At 36.5% G+C, this 24,846-nt stretch overlaps 2 protein-coding genes across 5 annotated transcripts; one reads left to right on the top strand and one right to left on the bottom strand.

Annotated features, from left to right (window-relative positions):
• Positions 1-365: 365 nt before the first annotated feature.
• Positions 366-8,238, top strand: LOC148843310 (disease resistance protein RGA2-like). Of its 3 annotated transcripts, XR_016103417.1 has the most exons (4): positions 406-713; positions 865-5,034; positions 5,139-5,423; positions 7,720-8,238. XR_016103417.1 is itself a non-coding variant. In XM_088958621.1 (2 exons), the coding sequence occupies exons 1-2, from the start codon at positions 808-810 to the stop codon at positions 5,235-5,237; spliced, it is 4,326 nt and encodes a 1,441-aa protein (XP_088814747.1). In that variant the 5' UTR covers positions 366-807; the 3' UTR covers positions 5,238-5,702. The 3 variants fall into 3 exon arrangements, 1 of the variants encoding a protein (XP_088814747.1); XR_016103416.1 differs by having other exon boundaries at positions 366-5,034; XM_088958621.1 differs by lacking the exon at positions 7,720-8,238 and having other exon boundaries at positions 366-5,034; positions 5,139-5,702.
• Positions 8,239-17,802: 9,564 nt separating this feature from the next.
• Positions 17,803-24,169, bottom strand: LOC148843309 (eukaryotic translation initiation factor 5A-like). 2 transcript variants are annotated; one of them, XM_088958620.1, is made up of 5 exons: positions 24,007-24,169; positions 20,429-20,551; positions 20,214-20,270; positions 18,290-18,377; positions 17,803-18,179 (listed from the first exon to the last, which is right to left on the bottom strand). In XM_088958620.1, the coding sequence occupies exons 1-5, from the start codon at positions 24,127-24,129 to the stop codon at positions 18,175-18,177; spliced, it is 396 nt and encodes a 131-aa protein (XP_088814746.1). In that variant the 5' UTR covers positions 24,130-24,169; the 3' UTR covers positions 17,803-18,174. The 2 variants fall into 2 exon arrangements, with proteins under 2 accessions (XP_088814746.1, XP_088814745.1); XM_088958619.1 differs by having other exon boundaries at positions 18,303-18,377.
• Between the last annotated feature and the right edge of the window lie 677 nt (positions 24,170-24,846).

Below are 24,846 nucleotides of genomic sequence, written 5' to 3'. Positions count from 1 at the left end.
GTGCTATATCTTCGTGATCACATCTCATCTGCGGAGGATAGATTACGTATGCTCCACTGTTTACAAGTCACACCTGTGCAGAAACATATGAGTTTGCTGAAATACCACTGAACCCATTGCCAGTCAAGTGGTAATAATTTGTAGTATTAGCATTTCGTATCCTGATTTGCTGCTTTGTACTAAGAAAGTAAGAAGCTTGAGTTTAATCCTGCATTGATTTGTTCAGAGAAATACTGAAATGTGAGTGAGAGAAAGGAACTATCTTCTGTAAGTGGAAGGTCGGTGCTTAAATCAGGCTCTGACTGTCATATTGTTCTTCCGAGGTACATATTGAAAATTTGAAGAACAATTAAGAGTAAAAAAGTCTTTTCATTCCTTTTAATAGCAAAATAATTTCTAAACTAAGTATATTCCAGAAACCTCACGGTTAATTCCCAACTAGCTTTATTCCAGCATTATTGGCGATAGTTTCACAGTTCAAAATCGCAGCTTAGCATGACCTAAAACGTTGTACTCGGCTCATGGTAATTAGCTACCGACTACTGTTAAGCCACATTTCCGACCCACGTGGACTGCTCAAAAGGTTGAAAAGTGCAGGAGAAAATACGACGACAGCACAAAAGGTTGAAATATGCTTCTTAAATTCTTCATCTTGTGATTCAGTCCATGTTGGGCCGGTTGGGATTTTGTAATCGATTGGAGATGCCTTGATAGTGAGTCTTTTCATTCTCATAGAAACCCATGCGTCTCTGCTACGCCCTAGTTTCTTCTTTGTTTTCTTTCTAGTTTCTACTACCAATTAAGAGAATGTCTATTGTGATAGAAGCACTAATCTCTGCTTCTGTTGGGTTGTTGTTGGAGAAGTTGGGCCCTTTGATTTTCGAGGTGTTTCAGCCAAGAAGGGACCTTGGTGTAAACTTCAGAAAGCTGGAAATTACGTTGAAGAATCTGCAGGCCATGGTCGATGATGCTGAGAGAAAACAGAGCGATAGCACCCAGGTGAAGGCGTGGTTGGAGGAAATCAAGCATCTCATTTATGATGCGGAAGACGTCTTGGACGAGTATGCAACTGAGGTTGGACGATCCAAACTGGAATCAGATATTAAGGCTGAAAAAGATGAGGTACGAACTTCTTTCCTCTGTTGCAGTCCGATCAATAAGGCTAAGGATCGCATATCAGCAAAAAAGAAGATGAATAAGTTCGATTATCCTGGGATGGCATCTCGGATAGAGGAGATCACCCTAAAATTAGAGGAACTTACTAATGAAAGGGATCGGCTCCATTTGATTCAAGTTACCGGAGGGATGAGGGTGCCCATCTCACAGAGACGACAAACAAGTTCCTTAGTCGATGAATCTGGTATTTATGGCCGAGAAAACGATAAGAACAACATTGTTGAGTTGTTGTTATCAAATGGAGAGAGAAGAGGAGGAGGGCTTGAGGTAATCCCAATTGTGGGAATGGGTGGGCTTGGCAAGACAACACTTGCTCAACTTGTATACAATGACAAGAGGCTTGAGGGGCACTTCGACATCAAAGCCTGGTTTTATGTGTCAACAGAAGCTGATGTTAGCATCATAACTAAAGGGATTATTGAGTCTGTGACAAGGGAAGGTTGTGATCTATTGCAGTTACAACCACTTCAAGTTAAACTTCAGAAGATATTGATTGGAAAGAGATTTTTACTTGTTTTAGACGATGTATGGAATGAGAATTGCGATGACTGGGAGGCCTTGCAAGCGCCCCTAACATTTGGAAAACAAGGAAGTAAAGTTTTAGTAACCACACGAAGTACAGTTGTTTCATCTGTCATGGGCACTACTGTTGCTTATTCTCTGAAAGGTTTATCAAATGATGACTGTTGGTTATTGTTTAAGCAACGTGCATTTGCAGTCAACAATGAACAACCAAATTTGATAGAAATTGGTAAGGGAATTGTGAAAAAATGTAAAGGTTTGCCTATTGCAGTGAAGACGCTTGGAAGCCTCTTGCGCTCCAAAGTTGACGAGAAGGACTGGCAATATATTCTGGATAGTAACGAATGGAATGTACCAGAAGAGAAAGGCAATGTTTTGCTATCTCTGAGATTGAGCTATCAATATCTCCCTTCAAACCTGAAGCAATGTTTTACTTATTGTTCCATCTTTCCCAAGGGCTATGTTTTTGAGAAAGAGGAGTTAGTCTTGTTGTGGATGGCAGAAGGCTTTCTAAGCTCTACTAGACAAAAGCAAATGGAAGACATTGGTGAGGAGTACTTTGATGATCTGTTATCAAGGTCATTTTTTCAATATAGTAGTGACGACAAAACAAAGTTTGTGATGCATGACCTCATTCATGATTTAGCACAATCTGTTTCAAATGATACATGCTTTAGATCAGAAGGTAACAAGTGCAAAATTCCTCCAAGGGCTCGCCATGCATCATTTTGTCCCATACAAGGTCAACAAATAAAGATTAATGCATTCTGTGAAGCAAAGTCTCTGCGTACTTATTTCCAACCTCGATACTATGAAATATTGTATGATGACAAGCACATTGATGATCTATTTCTTTCATTGAGATGCTTACGGGTGTTGTGCTTGCATGGTAGTCTCAATGAGCTGCCAGATTCAATTGGTAATTTAAGACTCATACGGTACCTTGATGTCAGAAACCTTGACATTACATGGTTACCAGAATCAATTTGTAGCCTCTATAACTTACAATCTATAATACTTCCTTCTTGTCTTAGTAGATTACCTAATGGCCTACACAATCTGGTTAATCTTCGGCATGTCCTTGCTCCCAATGGTTGGAAGGTAGAGGCAATGCCACCTGGAATGGGAAGCCTAACTAGTCTTCGGACATTGGCTGAGTTTGCTGTTGGAAATAAAAGAGGGTGTTGCAAAATTGGAGAGTTACGGAATTTGAAACACCTCAGAGAACGACTTCTTATTGCAGGAGTGGAAAATGCGCTCACAGTTCATGATGTCAAGGAGGCCAATTTGAATAATAAAGAACACGTTCAGGCATTAGATTTACGTTGGAGTGATGACTCACAAGGTGGAAGAATTCAATTAGCAGAAGAAATAGTTGAGTTTCTGCAACCTCATTCTAACCTCAAGGGACTATATATCAGAAACTATTATGGATTGAGGTTTCCAACTTGGATTGGGGTACTTTCTAAACTAGAGGTAGTTGAACTCATTGATTGTAAAGAAATTGAGGTCCTACCTCTTCTTGGGGAGCTACCCATGCTCAGGCATCTCACAATAGAGGGCATGGATAAGCTGAGGTATATTGGGCAGGAGTTTTATGGGAAGGGATTTCAATCATTGGAAACACTTGCATTCAGGAGAAACCATAAGTGGGAGGAATGGTATTTTGGAGGAGAAGATCAAGAAAAGGAAGACTCTAAATGTGAAATATTATTCCCTTGCCTTGAATTGCTTACAATTGAAGATTGCCCTAGATTGGGCAGATTTCCTTCGTATTGTTTTCCTGCCTTGGTTGTCTTGAAATTACAAAATTGTCAAGATCTGGCTGCTCCTTCAAGGCGCATGATTGTCTCACATGAATCATCATCATCATCATCATCATCATCTTCTCTGCCCATGAAAGATAATGGTGAATTTCCTAAACTTCTTGGCCTAGAAATGAGAAACTGTCCCAAATTGAAGGAATTGCCAGAACGCCTTCCAAGCTTGGAAATTTTGGTAATAGACAAATGTGTAGAATTGATAGCTCTTCCATGGATTCCACGTCCCCGTCGACTAGTGTTGATGAATGTGTACATGGAAATACTGTTGACAAGGGTGCCCAAATTGCCTTCTCTCTCTTCCTTGTACGTTGGTAATACTGAGAGGCCCGTGTATTTACCTGAGCAGTTGTTGCAATCTCTCACAGCACTTAAACAATTGGTGATTCAAAATTGTTCTAATCTTGAGAAAGAGATCACGGGTTTAGAATACCTAGTCTCTCTTCAATCTCTGAAAGTTATTGAATGTCCTGAATTAGAGACCTTGCCACATCTTCATAAGCTCACTAAACTAGAGGGTTTGCATATTGAGAACACTCCTAGCCTCACATCTATGACATTGCCTCCCAAACTAGAAACTCTTTTTATTAGCTCTTGTAACAGATTGGAATTCTTTAACATGGGCCTCCACAATTTCACTCATCTTGAATTTCTATTGATCTCTAACTGTCCTGGTTTCACATTATCTTCTACAACAGTTGAGGGAGAAGGTCAGTTGTTGCCAACTTCACTAAAAACTCTTTCCATTCTGGAATGTAGTAATTTTGAATTCCCTACCACGTCTGGCTGGCTTGACAAGCTCGCATCTCTTCAAACATTGTGGATTCATCAATGTCCTCTGTTAGTGCATTTTCCAGGTGGACGGTGGCCTGCTCTGAAAGAAATTAGTCTCACCATCTGCATTAATCTTGAGTCTTTACCTATGGAGTTGAATAACTTGACGACACTTGAGGAATTACGCATATTGGTATGTCGACACCTAGTTACCTTTCCAGAAAGTGGGTTGCCCACAAAGTTAAGGAGACTTGTAATTGGCGGATTTGGTGAAAATAGGGATACCCTACCCAAGCATTTGGAGTTGAACAAACTTGCTTCTCTTGAACAATTGACTATAAGCAATTGTCCTGGCCTCGTGTCATTTTTTTCTGAAAAGGGAGAGAAGGGGGAGGGGGTTTTGCCCTCCTCTCTTAGAGAGCTTCAGCTGTTGGATCTTGAGAATCTTGAGTCCCTTAGAGAGCTTCATCTGCATCAGCTTACTTCTTTGGAATATTTGGCCATCAGAAATGCTCGTAAGGTCAAATCTTTACCAAGAGAGGGTCTCCCTCCCAATCTTCAGACACTAGATTTATTCAAATGTCCTCACCTAGAGAAACTTTACCAAAAGGATACTGGAAAGCAATGGCCTAAGATATTTCATATTTGTGCGCAAGGCTTTGGTCATTTTTCATTATCAGACAGAGGTTGGAAATTTGATATGGATCCCTCCATAAAATTTCCAAAACAAATCCCCACTGAGGTTCCTTATTGTTCCAATCTGGTGACTTCATATAATTCCTTCTTCTGTTTATTATTTTTCTTTTTTTTCTTGTGTTTTTGATATTCTCTTTCCTATTTTGGCAGGGTAGAGATTTTGTCACCCGTATACAATATGGATCTCGGAGGCTCTATCCAAGTAACATGAATAAACAGGTGCCACTTCATATGGCATCTACCACTTGAGCTGAATGACCAATTTGGACCCAAAATAGGAGATAAGTCAGTCTACCTGGCAGATACGCATCCCACAATAATTCTGCACTTGGGCTTTGAAGAACTCGAAGTATTATTGGTCATCAAAACCCTCCCATGTCATCCGATTGCTAAGCAATCCTCAACAGCAACATCCTAATCCATCAGATATTCCAGGTAAAGTTATGCATTTGTAAGGAAATGCAATTATCCAGCTTAAATTCTTTAGGACATAAAAGCCAAAGCAACCAAATGTAGTTGAGGAAGCTTGAGCTTTAATATAATTCAATACCTCTCAACTGTTGCTCAACTGTTGCCTTTGTTATATCCTTTCAATTAAATATTGGTAGGATTTCCATCCCTCATATAGAAGGTGGTGTCTATATCTTATCATACTTTGACTGTTACTTACATTGTAGTCAGTGCAGAATGAAATGGTTTGTTCAGCAGGTCTTAGCAATCATCAGAACCTTTTTAAACACCAAAGACTTCTGTTTGTTTGCATCTTAATTTTTCCACCTAAATTGAATGCTTGTAGATTCTACGTTGTCTTGTTCCATTAGTTCATAGGTCCCATTATATTGATCCAATGTAGATTTTCATTTATTGATATATTTCAATAAAAGTCTATGCTTTAGTTCACCGAAACAGAGAAATAGTTATTGCATCATAGCAAGCTCAAGTCTTAAAGCCATGTCAGATGTGGCTTTGGTGCTAATATAAATGCAGCTATAGGACTTAAAACATACATACTGCATTATGTTTTTTGGTGGTGCACACCCAAACAAGTTCTGAGATTAGATTTTTCTGGGCATTTCCAAAAAGCAAGGGAAATATAATATCTGTTTTCTTCTAATCACTTTAAGTAATAGGTATACTGTTAAGATACTCCCGGACATAGCTTAAAAAAATAACAATAGAGAAGAAAAAAAGGTTTTCTTATTAGCCCAGTCAGTCCTATTGGTGGGCTGAAACATTTTAATAAAGAAAAAGGCCTGCAGTCTAATTTAGTGAACAACAGGCCCCAAATTAATTGGGCTTGTTTGTAATGCAATAAGCATTTAATGGGCCTGCAGTAGAGCCCATTTAATGGAACGGCAGGCCCTAAAAGAATAAATCCTTATTAATTAATTTCTTGTGAGGAGTCCCACTTATTTATAAGGGGATGCCATTTGCCCTATTTTAACAAGAGGGCTATTTTCCCTCCTTTAACCACTTGATGTGGAGGGACACATGTCACCCTGGGAAGAAGGATTTATTTTCCTTCCTTTAACCACTTGAAGTGGGGGGGACACATGTCACCCTAGGAAGAAGGATTTATTTTCCTTCCTTTAACCACTTGAAGTGGGGGAGACACATGTCACCCTAGGGGAGAGAGTTATTTTCCCTCTTCTAACTCACTTTAAGTGGGGTGACACTTGGCACTCTAAGAAGAGAGGAGGGGGAATTACTTAACCACCTCCCTCCTCTATATAAACCCCTCTCCTACAAGGAGAAGGGGCTAATGCCTTTTTGTTGGCTAATTCTATCCAGTTGATAGAATTTACAGCAACAAGAGACAAACCAAAGGAGAAAGAAGAGAAGATTGTGGTGTGGAAGAAAAGGGAGAAGATGAGAAAGAAGTAGGGATTATAGTATTCCTCCTCCACCTCTTCATTATGATACTTCTACAACTTCCTCTTTTAGACTTATGTCTTTCATTATACTCCTTTCACACACTTTCCTTCTTTGTTGTTATTATTTCCTTTTTTTTTTTTTCTCCTTGTCTCATTTTAATCATATGTGAGGGAGACAACCATCTACAGCCTTATTCATGAAACTTGGCTGACTATGGTTCCTCACAACCTATTAACCTATGTATGAGGGGGAAAACCATCTGCAACCTTGTTCATGAAACTTGATTGATTATGGTTCCTCACACCATGATAAATGTATATAATCACAATTTAAAGGCCATTTCCAGTCTTATTGATGAAATATGACTATTTATGATAGCTATTTACTTGTTATGTATAAAAAGTTTATTTATTTGCTGGTTTTCTCTCTAACAAAGAGGGAATATAAAATGATACTTAGGTTAGTCTCTATTCATTGGTACTTCTGAATCAGAATCAAAAGGTTTTCTCTGCCTGTAACAGAGATGTAATTAAGGGAATATCCACGTGATTTCCCGAATGGGGCTTACCTAAATAACAAAAAAAAAACCCAGTTATTAGTCTAATTGGGTGAATTATGTTATGTGAGAAATTATACTAAAAGAAATTCCACTAACATATACATTCACGGACATGGTGCAAAGGCTCAGGCACACAGCACAGTTTATTTTGTTTCAGTTCTAGTTGAGGAGTCTCTTATTGCTTTACTTGTCCTCCTGATCCAGGGGCCTGTTGTGCTATGTTGTTCTGTGTTTGTGCAATAAAATTCTTACTCATCTTTCCTCAAAAAGAAGTTAATATCCTCTCATACATGACAGATTGAAGCATTCTTGGGTAAGAGAACGGTAGATTCTTGAACAATAAAGGGTACCTTTTGTCTCATATTGGTTTACCAGAGATGTAATTGCAAGCAACATAAGCACAGATTTTCTTGAGGTTCAAGTATCTTTGGTCCTACACATTTATCAGTACTACATAAGATTACTGAGGATTGGTATGTCCTTGATGTAATTTGGAATTTTAGGTGTCTACCCTATTTGATTAATGGTCTGGAATGAGTGTTGTACATGAGAGTTACACAAAAGGTTAGGCTGTGTTTCTAGGTGAGACCAAGGTTTTGTACCTACAGCCATTCATATGTGGTTTCTACTTATTGGAAAACAAGCCCAAGTTTTCTGTGTCAATTGTGAAAATTAAATGTGGCAGAGATTGTGGATCTCAATATATTACCGATACAAGCTTTTCTAGTGAAAATTCTAGTAAATTTTTTTGTGTGTGATTTTAATGAATCTTGATTACATGGAACTAATTACGCTGTTGAAGGATGTTTTGATCCACATCATGAGCTTATGTCTGATCCTTTGTTATCAGCAACTGCTACTTCCAATCTTTGGCATGTTCTGTTTTGGAAGCAATTACATAATAAACATTTTATTTTATTTTATTTGTTGGTAGAAGAAATTACATAATTGACACAAAACCTACTTCAATGGGTGCTAGTTCCATTTCCATCAGGTTCTCATGGTTCAAAAGTATTGCATTGGATTCATTTTTCCAAAGACAACCCATTCATACAACAACAATTCCGTCAATCTATCTTCCAATTTATTCACTTAATCTAGGTATAACACACAGGGGTCATGTTTATCTGCAGCCAAACCCAATCAAATTGTAGAAATCTAAACCGAGATCATGTAAATGTTAGAACAAGGTTCTAAACTTCTAGTTCTTCAACCATAGAACAAAACTGGGCAACCCAAAGAACTTGAAACTGTCAAGTTAAAGAGTGGAATATGTTGATATGTGTTGATAAAATGTACATGTGTGTTGTTGAGTTCAGTCTAGGTTGGTTTTTTCATTTCCTCAACCTAGTTCTAATCCAAACTTTGCTTATATTTTCTAATTCCAAGACCAACCATAAATTGTAAACGGCTGACTAACCCAACCTAAAAGAATTGATCTTCTTACTCATGTTTTGCACTTCCAAAATTTCACTTATGCTTTATGGTCCAACTAGCAAAGCCTTTAGATAGAGGGCTCCTCCAAATATGTGACTAGGCTTCCCCTAGGGAAGGAAGAGTGCTGAAGCTCCTCAATTAAAAAAATAAAACCCACATAAACCCAAGAAAAATGATTATATAGTTCCCCATACTCAGTAGAGGTTCTTTTATGTTTTATCCTTCTTTTGAAAAAGTAGGGGTTATTAGCTACTGTAAAAATAGAATAAAAGAAAAATGCTTAGAAATGTTATTAGATGATATGCACATGCTATATGTAATATACAGCATATATACCTAATAGAGGTTTTTTATCCTTCTTTTGAAAAGTAGGGGTTATTAGTTGGTTTAAAAATAGAATAAAAGAAAATTGCTTACAAATATTATTAGATGATATACATGTACATACTATATTTAATACACAGCACATATACTACATGTTTGTACATATAGTATATATGCTACCCACAAGGTACTGCAGCCACACATGAGGAATATCTCAGTTGTCATTCATGGGGAGATGTTCTTGATATGTGGTGGTAGTGTCTTGCGGGTACATGTAGGTAGCAGATTGTCGCTCATAATAGTTGTGTATTTGCTAGTTCGCTAGTAAATATATAATAACTCACAGAGTTAAAAACATAATTTGCAAAAAAAAAAAAAAAAAAAAGATGTTCAAAGGATCAAACAATGGTTGCCCTCCTGTTCTTTTTATAAGTTCTCCAGGTGTGTGGGCCAAAATCTTCTGTTTGTAGCCAACATGAGATTTTGTTGCATTCTCCTGTTTTACCATCTTCTTTCTGAAAATTATTCTTTGACGAGAGTAACTATCTGGTCTTATATTGGAAAAGGAAGGCACACGTAAAGGATACTGTTAATGCCAGAATAACTCTACATGGTGCCAGTATACCACTACAGCACGTGTTTAAATCTGTGCTTGTTTTCATATAAACAGGGCTATATTAATATTTTTGGTCAATGGTTCATGCATGGAAGATCACCTGTGCCAAAAATCAGCCTATTATAGTTGAGATTGAATCAGGTTTGTTCAGATTGGCCCAATTCGGGTTTTGCACTCCTGGAAAGCAGGCTCCCATATATTGAGCAAGAGACATTTTGGAAGAAAACTATAAAAAAAGGTAAAATATAAAGTTATTTGAAGGAACATGGGAGAAGCTCCAATAGGTAATAAAATGAAAGTAGGTTGAGTTGGTTTGACCACGTTCATAGAAAACCTTTAAGAGTGCATATGAGAAGGTGTCAATGGAAAAGTTTTGGGTTGGACCTAGGGGTGATCATGGCCTGGGCCGGGCTTTGCCTTCATAACAACAAGCTTAGGCTAGGCCTAGGCCTGCACAACCCACATTATGGGCCTAAAAATATAAACTCGGGCCCTACCCCACATGGGCCTGGGCTGGGCTAGGCCAAGATTCTGGGCTTAATTATTGTATTTCAGTTTCAAAATTAAATAATTGTACTTTTTTCACTTATTGTTGTGGAGACTATAATAATCTGTAAGAAATTTTAAACTTAATATCAAGATAAAAGCTTCTAACATCAAAGGAATTAAATAATTATACCTTGTAATTTCTAAGTTTTAATTGGTCATTAGTATGCTAAAAATGATAGTTTTAACAAACAAATTCTTCTATCAACAAAAAATCAACCTAGAAGGCTAGAACCTATAATATTTATAAAAAAAAAATAACTGTCCATTTTCATGTAATATCAACAAAAGCAACTTTAAAAAGTGAAATAAAAAAGATAATAGCAAACTAAGAAAAAATAGTTCAAATTAATGTAAATAAATAAGTAATAAAATATTGAAAATGGTTTCAATATTATTCAAAACTTGCAACCACTCTAAACTTCAGATTTATCTTCATCAATGGAGTCTTCATCACTAGAAAATTCGTTGGTGAGAGAGAGAGAGAGAGAGAGAGAGAGAGTGTGAGATTGGGCACGATGGTGGTTTTGTGAAATTGGTGAGAGAGAGCTGAGAAGATTAGGGTTTAGTAATTTCTATATTTCATTAAATATTAGACTAGAGTTTGGTAAGGTCTAAGACCCTATCTTTAATCTCCTACAAATCTCTATTAGTCTCTATTTAATATATACAACATCAATTATCAAATATTTTTAAATAACATATATACATAAAGATATATATTATTTATAAATGTCCAGGCCGGGCCTAAAAAATTAGGCTCAAGCCTGACCCTAAATTTTGCAGGCTTGATGCAGGCCCAGCCTGGCTCGGGCCTTAACAAAAACCTAGGCCCAAGCCCAGATTTTTCGGGCTGGGTTGGGCTGAAATGATCACCCCTAGTTGGAACCCATCCAAACTAAATATGGTGGGGTGAGAGTATCAATCATATATTTACTGTTCCAACAGTTATTTTTCGTGCTAATTCTCTACTGCCAAAGCTGCCAGTGTACCCCATGTTTTGCCACTTCAACAACCGTGGCCTAACAGTGGGTGGGGTCTAATGGCCTAAATGTTGTACTGTGCTTGTACAACCATGCTTGCAATTGCATTAAAATATAAATATCCATATAAATATAGTACCTGAATAATACTTTGTTCCATTGGACTGAAAACAAAAAAAGAAAAAGGATTGATGAAAAGCTTGAGGTACCAGGGCACACCATCAAAGCAACAACACATCCAAATAAAGTGCCTGAATAGGACTGTTGACCATCCTCATTAGCACCTCCGACAACACGATTAAGGGCATGTACGAGGAATTCATGCATACATCACGCCCATGAGTATTCTGATATGTGTGCCAGATCATTCACAAAATTAGCCTAGACAAGGCTCACCCGGGCCCCCTTATGGAAACAAAGAGGTGCAAGAGAATCAACTTGACCCGGACAAGGCTCATTCACAAAATCAAAGAGGTAAAAGAGAATCAATTTGACCACATCTTCTATTGATTCATTTGATTCCTTGTGCACTATACTAAGAAGCTTATCCTCAGTTGTGTTCAGCAACAGTTGTGCCAAGGAATCGATAGTAACACTGAACAAACGACCAATGAACTCTGGATTAGGCAAGTCCATATCTGTCATCATGGGATGTCCTTCTAACCTCAGACCCAAGATTAATGCAATGTTGCAGTCGACGAAAGGTACATGTTCACTGCCTAAATTGAATGTGGTGGTCTTTGAATCCCATCGTGGTACCATCTCGAGTATAAGAACCTTATCAAATGTAGTGGGTGGAATTTGCAGTGGTTGTCCAAACGGTGGCATCCAGAGCTTCGATGTGCTCTCTCCTTAATGACAACTGTGAAATAAAGTCCCTCAAGTGTTTTGGCGAACATCCAGTGCAAATTCCCCTCGATGCCATGGTTTCAAAGTATTTTCCTTAATGAAATTGTAAATCCAAAAAAAAAAAGTTGTCAACCAAAAAAAATACATAATTACTGAACATAAAAAACATGGACTCACAATGGATGGGGTTTGAATGCAACTATAGGTTATAGGCTAAACAATGGAATATTGAGTTGGGTTCAATAAGACGCAAGATATCAGTTAAAAAAAATGGGGGGAAACTAATTTCTTTCATACAAAATAGCAGGCAAGAACTATTCTTCATAATCCAAAGAAATATCAGCGTCAATTATTTCTTCCAACAAGTAATAGATAGCATGAAATTGCCTAATTTTTTTTACATTGCAATATGAACTTCAAGTAGTCCATTTAGTTGAAATAACTTGTTATAATTGTTGTAATGGAGTCTGGGGAAGAAAAGATAGTTCACCTCATCGTCTCGTCTGTCTACGTCAGTGCAAGGGAAGAAGGCGGGAAGGTCAAGGGGCAAGGGAAAAGATAAAGGATATTTACGTATAGCGATTAGATGATGAAAATGAGAAGAAGAATGTAGATTCCCAATGGACTAGAACAACTGATTTTCCGTCGGAAGCGCTGCTAAAAATATCGGAGGTCAACATAGTCATCCATGCCGGTGCAAGAGAAGAAGGATGCTCGTTCAGTTGGAGGTTAGAACGAAAGGGAACAGGGAGGAGAGAAAAATTACAAATTGCATTTACCACAAACCCCTAGGGAGTAGTTGAGGGCCATCTTTTATATATATACGAAAGGGATGGTCTCCCCTTTCGCCAAATGGCGGTAATTTAATTATCGATTATTTAATTACTGATTATGATTAATTACCGATTATAATTATTAACCATTACTGATACTAACTATTACTGACTATAAATACCAAATCCGATTTTATTTATAAACCCAGTTTAGATAAATACTCTTATCTATTTATTTTAACTCGGTTTTAATAATTATTGATTATTACAGTAATTTATTAAATATATAATTAGTGATTATAATTAATAATTACTGTTATTATAAATATTGTTAATAAATAAATATATATATATATATATATATATTTGCTCTAATTTACTTCAAATTAAAATTATAAATAATGTTAATAAATTTAGTAATTATTGTTATGTTAAAAAATAATTAAAAATGTTATTGTATTGTTATCGATTATTTAATAAAATATTATAAGTATTGACTATTACTGATAATTTAATTTAATTTTGGTAATTATTAATTTAATGAATATTGTTAATAAATCCTATTCATAAATTTAATAATTACTGTTATATTAAAAATAAGTAAATATTATTATTAAAACTACCATTGCTGATTATTTAATAAAATGTTATAATTACTTACTATAATTGATAAATATTGTTGATAATTAAATATTTAATAAATATGTTAAAAAAATCACCAAAAATAATGTTTGTCTTTTTTCTTATTGAATTTCTTTGGTTTAAATTTTTGGGTTTTGTGCTTTGAAGATTGTTACATAATGTTAGTTAAAAATGCTATTTGCATTTAGCTCAATGAATTGCTTCAAGGTTCTAAATATTGATATGGGTCGATACACCCTGTGTCGGTGCTTTTTTTTTTTTATGTTTTACTTATTTTTTTCAGAATCAGTTCAGAAAGGCTGGTTTAAGGCTTGACTACCCTTTGAACTAGTGGCTCACCCAATACAACCCCTATAGGTCATACCAAGAAGCCATCGGCACAATATGTATTGGCCAATACAAACCGATACGTGTCAAAACTTTGAACCTTGAATTGCTTTGGTTTACATTTGTAGATTTTGTGCGCTGAAGATTTTTACATATTATAAGTTAAAAATATTGCTATTTGATTTTTTTTTTTTTTGAAATTTGATAGCTGTTATAGCTAAAATTGTCAAATGATGTAACAATAACAATTGTCAAATAATTATAAAAATTATCAAATATAAATAAAAAGAAATTACCATCATTAGACATAAATAACCAATATTTAAAAAAAATACTAAAAATAAATCAAAAGAAACTATCACAAATTAGTAGACTTTAGGATGATAATTACTTGAAATTATCAAATAATATATCCTAAATACACTGAAATAATTTGCCAAAAATTATCATAAATTAGTAGAAATGTCAAAAAATAGCCATTAAATTCCATAAAATCGATAAATTATTATAATTTACCAATAAACTAGTATATAATAAATATAATATACTAATTTCTACTAATTAGTAGGAATTAACATATTATAATAATTCTCATAAATTATTGGTTTATTTTTTTCTTTACCTTCTTGTTTATAGTGCAATTTTGAGCTGTAATAGTGAAAGGAGCCCATAAAGTAGGCACAATGGTTAGGTTAATATCCAGAACATTGTAGTAAAAGCATGCATGCAGCATTAGTGCTCAGCATAACGGTTGTTAGATGCCTGTGGATGAAATTATCACCTAAATTCAAAGTGAGAAAGATGAGATAAATTTTGCCTAATTGAGTATTTTGATTGATAGATTATAGACTTGAGTGAATCTTTCAAATATTAGATTTTGATATTTGAAAGAGTTATTTTACTTTTTGCACAGAAAAAGATGCCTTATTTATTTCTTTAACTGATCCCAACATGATGATAGACGTGCGCTTTGATGAAAATTGAAAATTAGGAGGGGTGGTCATCCTGGCCCAAGCTTAAGATGCTATTTTCTTTTCTTTTTTTTTTTTTTTTTTTTTTTGAGCACAGCTTAAGGTGAAAATTGAAAATCAACTCTGAGTGAAACATAAGCTGGATTTCGACTTTAATCCTAATACAGCATAGGCTGGATTCAGAGTTGGTTTGGGTCAAACCGAGCCTAATCAGGCCTAATGGGATTTGAAAGGATTTAGGAGTATATTTTTATACAACCATCTATTATTGGGCTTTGTTCGTCTAATTCCCAAAGTAGAATGGAATCAATGGATTGAAAAACAATGCGTAAATTTCATTAACAAATGTATATTTCATACATAAATACACATATACAATTAAAATGAAGAGGAGAAAAATCCATTATAACAACAAATAACAATGGGTACAGGTATAAACAGCACCTAAAACTCTGCCCACTTCTACTCACAGCACACTATTCCCGTAAATTAAGAACATCTCTCTCTTCATAATATTACGTAAGAGGATGAGATGTTCGACTGCAGTGTTCTGTGGGTAAAGGTGGACAGAGTTTGTGTGGACAGGAGCAAAAGATCCGGACTCCATCTTAATCATTCTTTGTGATGTCAAACCCTAGAAACAGGTATGGGACCCATATAAAAATGGGTCAGGTTTATACTGCCAGAGCTCAGCCCCTGCACAGACCTCAAAGAATTTTCTTCTCTTTTGGGTTCTTTACAAGTATTGGGTCGGGTCATGGGGCGACCGACAACTAAGAATTGACACAGAAACGCAACCCTTTGATACCACATGCCCACACTTCATACTTTGGTCTAACAGCCTCCTACCACCGTCGTATTGACAGGTCAAACCACCAAAAGTTTTGACCTGCGAGATCATCAGTTTTAAGAGCTAGATGGTCAAGGTTCTAATTAATTTAATCAAATCGACATTAAGGTTAAAAATGTCATTTTGTACTTAAGTAAATAAAACTGGTAATAGATAATACATTTGCAAAGTATAGACTATATATAAATTATAGATAGGTTTTATTAAATATGCAAAATTACAGGGGTTATTTTAAATGACCCTTTATAGACATAAACATAACAATATTAGTTTGCACTTATAAAATGTTTTAAAAACCACTTTTCAAAAAAAATATTATTTTTCCCTCAGTTGTCTGGTCATTAGTTCAACGGGTACATATACATATTTTCATCAAAGTTCAAAATATTGATACGCTTGATACGTTCGTAGAGGTGTATCAAGCAATATCAGTAGTGTTTTTATTTTGCTTTTTTTTTTTTTTTTTCTTTTCAAAACTAATTCAGGGGGCGGTTTAAAGTTCCTCCACTCTTTAAATCGGTCAGAACCTTGATATACTCCCTATAAGAACATATTAGGAAGCCACTATTACTATATATATTGGCCGATACAGGCCAATAGGTATCAATACTTTGAACCTTGGTAACAACTTAAAACTAGATTTTTGATAATATATATATATAATGAGGATACGTGGCCACCCAAGCGTAGAGTAAATAGAATCTACACGAGCTGGGCATTAAGTCAGCATGCGAAAACATCAATACTCGTGCGACTCTCACACCACATCTCTCTCTATCTATCTTTCTACAGAATCGAGATACGTGGCCACCTGATCGTAGAGTAAATGAAATCTACACAAGCGGGGCATTAAATCAGAATGCAAAAGCCAAAAACATCAATACTGGTGCGACTCTCACACCCCGTCTCAATCTTCCTCTTTCAACCCCCTCCGAGGTTCACTCCCCTTTCTCTTCCTGTTCTCTCTCTCTCTCTATTTCCCTCTCTCTCTCTCTCTCTCCCACTCTTTCCCTCTCTCACTTTATCTCTCCCCCTCTTTCCGTCTCTCACTCGGTTTCTCATATCTGTCTCTGCCAACTCTGACCAACTGGCTTTGGTTGTCTCTCACCATCCCACAGTGAGTCATAGGGACCGGCTTTCGTTGTCTTTCACCATCCCGCCACGGCGAGTCACAAGGGCCGGCTTTCATTGTCTCTCACCATCGCACGGCGAGTCACAGGCAAGTGAACGCTGTTGTTTCCAACAATCGTTCTCTCTCCCTCTCTCATTCTGTCTCTCATTTATGTTCCCCTCTTCCTCTCTCACTCTGCCTCTCGTTTATGTTCCCCTCTTCCTCTCTCCCTCCGTCTCTCCCCCTCTCACTCTGTCTCTCATTTCTATTCCCCTCAGATGCTGTTGTGTCTCCCTCCGGCCAACTCTGTCTCTCTCCCTCTCTCCCTTTCAAGTGAACGTTGTTGTTTCCTTGAATCTTTGCATGATGGACATGTGTACTATAGACCACCTCCAGGCGATGAGATTAAGAGCCCATAAGACTTCACAAGTATCAATAGGGCTGCCAATGGGTTGATTCTACCTGACCGCCCAAACTGAACCAAACCGATTATGTCGGTTCAGGTCCCATGATTTTGTTCTGATTAATAATTGGGTCAGTTACAATGAACTAATGAACTCCCATGATTGTATGCCTTTGTAGGTTTTATATCCCTTACTATGCATTTTAGACAATGTTGATGTAAATATATTCTTCTTTCATCTAATTAGTTTACTTTCCCAAATCCTAGGCATATCCAAGGTTCAAAGTATTGATACGTATGGACCCATATAAGCGGATACATATCGTGCCAGTGACTTCCCGATACACCCCTACATGGGGTGTATCAGGGTTCTAACTGATTCAGGGGGCAGAGAAACCTTCAACCAGCCCCTACACCGGTTTTGAAAAAAAACATTATCGATATCACCCGATACGCCAGTAAAAAACACTATTGATATCGCCCGATACGCCCGAGCGTATCCATATTTTGAACCTTGGGCATATCCCAAATCTTAGGCACAAGTAATATGAAACTAAAACCATATCTTTCACGTAATTGGAAAAACATTAAAGAATGTGACGTAGAAAGTAGCTCCTTGGCAGGTTCCAGTTCTAACCCCCATGGTTCTACCAAGGGGATGTCACCCCTCTTTACAAAGCAGAAAACGAGTATTGAACTACAATACTACCATATCATTTTAATGGTTCTACCACACAATGCATTGACTTGTAAAAGCAGAAAAAGAACTGAGTTGTCTGTGTATAATTATAAAATATAGCAAGATATCTAGCTTCACAGTTTAGTTCTTGGGGCCAATGTCCTTGAGGGCGCAGATCTGCTCTTCTCCCATTGCCGACATGACCGTCACCACGAGATCCTTTCCTTCAGCAAACCCATCTTTAATCTGTATGTAGAAAATATAAATCATCAAAGCCCAAGTCCACCTATGGTAGCCAATAGTTTAAGCAACAGAAATTGCACTTGAGTAATGGGTTCTTGAAAAGTGAAAACTACCCCAAATCCAAACCTGGGTGAGCAGATTATCATCAGTGGGAAGCCTCAAATCATCCTTGGTGTTCCCACTTTCAGTGAGAAGACTCACCTACACAACCACAACCACAATTAGTTTGCTAAATGAAAACTTACCAAAATTGATTTAATTTACTGAATAATAACAAACAATGCTAGGCACTTCACGGTTTTTTAGAATATGCCCTCAACAAGTATGAGTTTTTAAAAAATAATGTGCACAACTGCATTTCTCATGTGCTGAGGAAAGGTGGCACCAAATGGTGACGTGCCAAGCTTTTTTTGTACTAGCAGATCGGATTGTGTGTAAAGGAGCTGATGTCAGATGCATCACCACCACCAATCAATTTTCCACGTGAGTAATACTTTGCACGGCCAAGAGTCAAACTGGTCCTTATCCTATATATCTCTTAATCCATATTGTGAGAAGTACAAACCCAAAGATCCTTACAAGAAACTAAAAGTGACAAATCCAGTTGTCTCCATTGGTAGATTTCCTCTAAGGCTCAGTTTGGAAGGAGTACAAATGCAAATTTATAGAGTGCAAATACATACAAAATTATACAAAATACAAGGTTTTACACTCGAGAAATTTGCATTTGTACTCCTTCCAAACTGAGCCTAAAGTTCACCATGTGGATCCCAAACCCCCAACTCAAGCTAGCTAGCTTGGTCACTCCAGTCTCTTTCAAGTATTTGTAAAGCTTGAAGCACAACTAGACTGGAAGGGATTCCCGAAGCCTAAGACACAAGGCAAGGCACACACCTGGAAGGAGAGGTGCCACTTCGGAAAAAAAAAAGACTATAAATAAATTTTATATAAATCTGTATGTTGAATAATTGAAATATTTCAAAAAGCCAATTAGTTCAATTCGTTAGAGGCTGAGAGCACTAATGTCATTAATACAAATGGTGTAATCTAAAATATTGGAGTCCCAAATAGGCATAACTGTCTAAACTCTAAATATCGTAATTATAACCTACAGTATAATAGAATTGTAAATTACATGCTCAATTTTAAAAATCAAGGTTAATTAATCAAAACATAGCCAAGACAGATGAGTCTCACTTGGGATCAGGAGAGGTGCACCCCACAAAGTGAGCCTTGCCTGTGAGCATCGGCACACCTGAGGTATTTAAAGCACTGCCACTTTCATAAAACCCCACTTTTCCAGTAACCTGTTCACACTACATAAAAAATTGCCCTTACTCTCTCCTACAGTAAGGAATGAAATCTATGAATTTCACTTTTTCCTCTCTATTAGAGATGGCAACAGGTAGAGTACCCATGAAAATTGCCTTCCCATTCCCAAACCTGCCTAAGCACCTTTGATCCCAAACTCGTTTAGTTCTTCCTCCCAATTTCCCAAACCCATCCCATCCCAAATCCATTAAACCCATCCCATGCCAAACCCATCATCCCTCTTATGCAAAAAGGTTCATGGTATTTCTATTTATATTATAGAAATAATGGGACACAATCACACAAGGGGAAGGATTCGAATCCTCCCTAAACCCTTTTTACTATATATGTTATTTCTTATAAGATACATTTATTAGGGTTTGACTATGATACCAAAAGAACTAATAAACAATCAACTGGTATCATGAAAGTGATAACAAATCAGATGTTCTTATTTAAATTCATGGGGGTTTTGATTGGTAAAAGCTCTCCCAATATTATCAATTCATGGCATCATAGATTTTCCAATACTTAATAATATACTATATACACAGGTTAATAATCAAATAATGGGAGTAAGTACCTAATACATACTATATTATATCCTCTGTATTATGAATTTGAAATGTAATCTTCACCTTTTCATGCCATACTAAGCACTAGCTCACTACCATGGCTCATTATAAACTAAAATGGAATAATGAAACTTCTGAGTAAATAACTTACAAAACCATCTTCAGAGATGTCAATCAGCTGATAGTCAGTGCGATTAACATGGGGAGCCTGCAAAAGATGTATAAAAAAAAGTGACTAGCCAACCAATAATAGTCTATAACGCCCATGGAAGAGGTTCCAGAAAAGCAAGGCAAAGAAAGAAGTCCCGCAAAAAAAAATAAATAGATAAACAAATAAATTAGAAAATGAGGGGAAAGGAAGATTACATCACAGTTGTGGGAGGAAGGTACTATATCTTCAAGCTTCTTCCCATTAAATATATCAATACCCACAAAGTGACACTTGGCATGACCATGCTTCCCTGTTTTGGAGGTAGAGACCTCAACAACCTGTATGCAGAAAAACACACATACAGAAAGAAAAAAGAAAGTCATAAATTAGGGTAGACTATGAAGCTCGGCATCATCCATTGCAAACGGGCAGAGCTGAAAAGTCATTCAAATTGTAAAAGCCTACACTACACAACATTTTTTTAACAATAAAACTACACAACCTTAACATAGAGCACGATTGCATTCAGTTATTCACATTAAAGCAAATGCAATCAAATAAGACTAATAGTAAATAAATAGTGATCATGTAATAAGCACAAATTATGAAATAAGTAATCTACAGCAGAGCAGACTCCAACCATTTAAGGAAAGTAGGGTGGCCAGGTCTTGTTCTCTATCATTTAAAAATGGCAGATTCAGCATTGCTTCGTTTACACAGAGTATAGACATACTAAGGGGCCATTTGATAACATAAAAGATGAAGTTGCTGAACTGAATGACTTATTACTGTCTTTCAGTGGATATATAATTAAACAATAAAATATTTAAGGGTAATAGTAACCTCCCAACTTCCAACTTCAGCCATTAAGGAGCCCCTGACCTTCTTGAAATCTTATTTACTGAAAGACAAAAGCAATATGCTTTTCAGTTCAGCCCCTTCAACTGTTATCAACAGCCCCTGACTCACCAAGTAGCTCCATGAAAGCTGTGTTTTAAAAGCACAAGGGGCAATTTGCGCTGAGGTGCAAGGCACAAGGCACATGCCCTTCTGAAGCAAGGTGCAAAAATACAAAAAAAAAAAAAAAAAAAAGCCAAGAGATTCAAAAAATATTACATAAGCATAACATGTAAAGCGTATTCAAATGAAAATTTAAAAATTAAATCAAACATATAAAACATTTTCAGGCATGTAAAACCCACAAGCTCTTTTTTCCTCAATTGCATTACTTTTAATAGCTAATGTGATGTAAAACACAGCTTCTACGAGCCACCTTTGTACCATGCCCCTTGAGGCAAGCCCAAACAAGTCCATATTAGGGTCTTAAATTCTTAATCCTCACACAAAATAAAATGATTTTATAATTTTAATTGCCTTTTAAGAAGATATTTTATTAGGATGAATCATGAATGAGTGAACAACATTAGCAAAGAGGGTTTTGTAGAGCTTCGATGAGCAAGCAAAGTGAGTGAACCATTGGGTCAAAAAAAAAAAAAAAAACAAAAGGCAGACGCTGCACAAAAATTAAAAAAGGCACACCAGGCACACACTTTTTGAAAGTGTTATGCCTAGGGCCTAGGCGCATACCTTAAAATGCACCTCACCTGAGCACCTAGGCACGCCACACACCTTTTAAATCACTGCATGGAAGAGAGATTTTCTGACATATTGAGGTCTCAAGGAAGAAATCTGGAATATGTATCTATACGAGAGAGAGAGAGAGAGAGGAATGATGACACCATCCGAACTCTTCCTTTTCTTAACTATTAATTCAAAAAAGAAAAAACAAAAAAAAACTCTTGGAACAACCAGCTCATCATTGAGCCCCACCTTCCCACATCACATGCAACCAGCATTTAAATGCACTGGGGGCATCTTCCAATGATTTAAATAAAATGGGCACACCTTCCATCATGACTCAATTCCTACAAAAGTCCAGACATATCATTCTTCCCAAAAGACCCAATAAGAAAACCAGAATGAAAATCTCAAATGAGGTCTCATTGGGCAAATTCTCACAAGACCAACACCCATATTACAAGGATAATGATCCTAGAATGATAATAAACACCAAAAGAAGAATGAAGTGGTGCCACATGCTCCAAGCATGACTGCAATGAAACAGTAAACACAACATAAAAAAATCCACACTGATTACTGTACAAAGATAGAATAATTCACCATAAACTATGTTCCAAAAGTTGCAGTTCACTGTTCACAGCAGAAAAGAACAATCTGAGGAGAGGCTAGAGCCCCTAAATCTTCTTAGCATTATCCAGGACAACTTCAAAATGAGTAAAGGCATGAAAGTAAGATACAAAATACAACTTTCCATTAACTTCCCACTTCCATAAGCATCCTAGCTTAAGGTAACATAATGAGCACCCACAAAGCCTAAGCAGAAACCAACAAGACTAGCCCACAAAACCTCAGTATTCAACTTATGGTCACTCCCTTCAACTCAAATGGCTAGATACATGGTAATCTCATGAGAGGGAAGAGGCAAAAAACTATAAAAACGTCATTATAAAAGAGGCCCCCACGGCCACACCAATTCAAATTTCCCACTACCAGTCATAACAATAATAACACCTAAGTCCTAACTGCAACATCCATACTCATGGAAATGACAAAGATCCTCACTTCCTCAGAATCAGAACAAGCTTATACATCATAAACACAGAAAAATTGTTAGAAAATTAACATAAACGCTTAGAGCTTAAAATCCTTTATAGAAAATACCAAAAACAAAATTAAACTAATCTAGGAAGCAAAACCAACAGGACTTACAATACAAAATAGCACCACTTAGCAAAAGCAAGAACACTACCAGTCATAACAATAATATATTCACAGGAAAAACATAGATCCTCAGTATCAGCATAAGCTTATACATCTTGAGCACAATAAATTATAAAAACACTAATGTGTATGCTATTGCGTTTGAAACACAATAGATAAAGTACCAATAACAAAATTAAATTAATCTGGAAATCAAAACCAACAGGAATTCCATTACCAACGAGAACAAATTCAGCCACAGGCGATGCTATTGAAGCAAAAACGATACCCTTCCTAATATGAGCTTCTCTAACAGAACAATCCAACTTCGTAACTGAACCAGGACATCTAAGATGTGAAATTAGAAAAACCTGACAACTCCAATTATAGTATCCAAGAACCCAGAAAGAAAGTCCAATTTCTACGAGAAGATTTGCACAAAGAGATGTCGTTGCAGAAATTATGAGGGAATATAAATTTGCTAATAACAAGTCCTTTGAAACCAGAAAACAATACCTGATAGGAAAACGAAATATCTGGATAAATATCCATATTGACCCACTTAATAGAATATAAAGACTCCCATATAATTTGGAACAACCAGGAAAAAAATAAAATACCACTGAAAGCTCATTAAAAGAGGAAAGTAATAAAAAGAGAGAGAACCCACATATCATGGAGGTTCGAATACTAGAAAAAGAACAGAAAAACAACAACAATCCTGAACAAAAACATAGCCCAAGCAGAACTTATGAAAAAAAAAAGGAAAAAAGAAAAAGAAATGAAAAGCACCTATGCATTAATTAAACAAAAATGCACCAGATAAATAAAAAACAATATCCACGAGGAATGAAATCTAGCAGACAATAAATTTTGAGAGTCAAGTAAATCATTGAGATCTTGCAGAGACTCAATTTCCCAAATGAATGCCTTCTTCAAGCGATAAGTAATTTAGAAGAAGAAAAACAAACACAGACATGCATAGAGAGATTTATAGATCAACAATTGATACCTTGCAGGGCCTTCCCTTAATGACGATGTAGCCGTTTTTACGGATGGTTCCAGCCTGCTGAGGAAAGGTCTTGGATGCTCCAGCATCGGCCTTCGACTCAAAGTGATGATCGTCGTCCGACATCTTCTCTCTCTCTCTCTCTTTCTCTCGTCGCGTCTGAACTGAATACTCCTCTCTCAGGCTCTCACTTTACTCAGCTCAACAGGAGACCAAAAAACACATACCCCCTTTTCAATATCTGCTCCGTATCTCTCCCAAATTCGGTAAATCCCAATCCCCCTCGGAATTTTTCTTTCAAAAATTTAAACCCTCACATTCTAACTAACTAGAGTTTCACCCTCATCTGGTTAAGAAATTATAATCATGGCTCTTACTTTCTCTGGCCTCGTTGATTTAACGGCGAAGATCTATTAGACAAAAGGATATTTGAAGGTGTTGGATGCTTGGGGTACGAGCGCTTTGACCGATTACCGAACAAACATTTTTGGATTTTTGTCTACTATTTCCTTTCCCTTTTTTAGAGGTGACATGCTAGACTGTTCGGTTCTCCACTACTGAAGTGTCAAAATGACACGTGGTAAAAGAAAGGTTGTGCAGGTGGCATAAGATGACCTTTTAAAAGAAAAATTACATATTCGTGTCGTTTACATTAGGCTAATCTCATTTGGTCCCCTAAAATGTATCAATTCAGTATCTAAAGTCTAAACTTTCAAAATGTGTAACTCGTTAATATTTCATCATTTAACTATATCATGTGATAGATATATATATAATTTAAAATTGTGAAAATTCTCTGTCCTTACTTTGACTAGAGTCGACCAAACTTTAAAATGCGACAAT

Source organism: Nelumbo lutea, chromosome 8 (assembly GCF_056320005.1).
Source record: "Nelumbo lutea isolate HS-2025 chromosome 8, American lotus-T2T, whole genome shotgun sequence".
Lineage (NCBI taxonomy): Eukaryota > Viridiplantae > Streptophyta > Magnoliopsida > Proteales > Nelumbonaceae > Nelumbo > Nelumbo lutea.
This window is presented reverse-complemented; position numbering and strand designations above follow the sequence as displayed.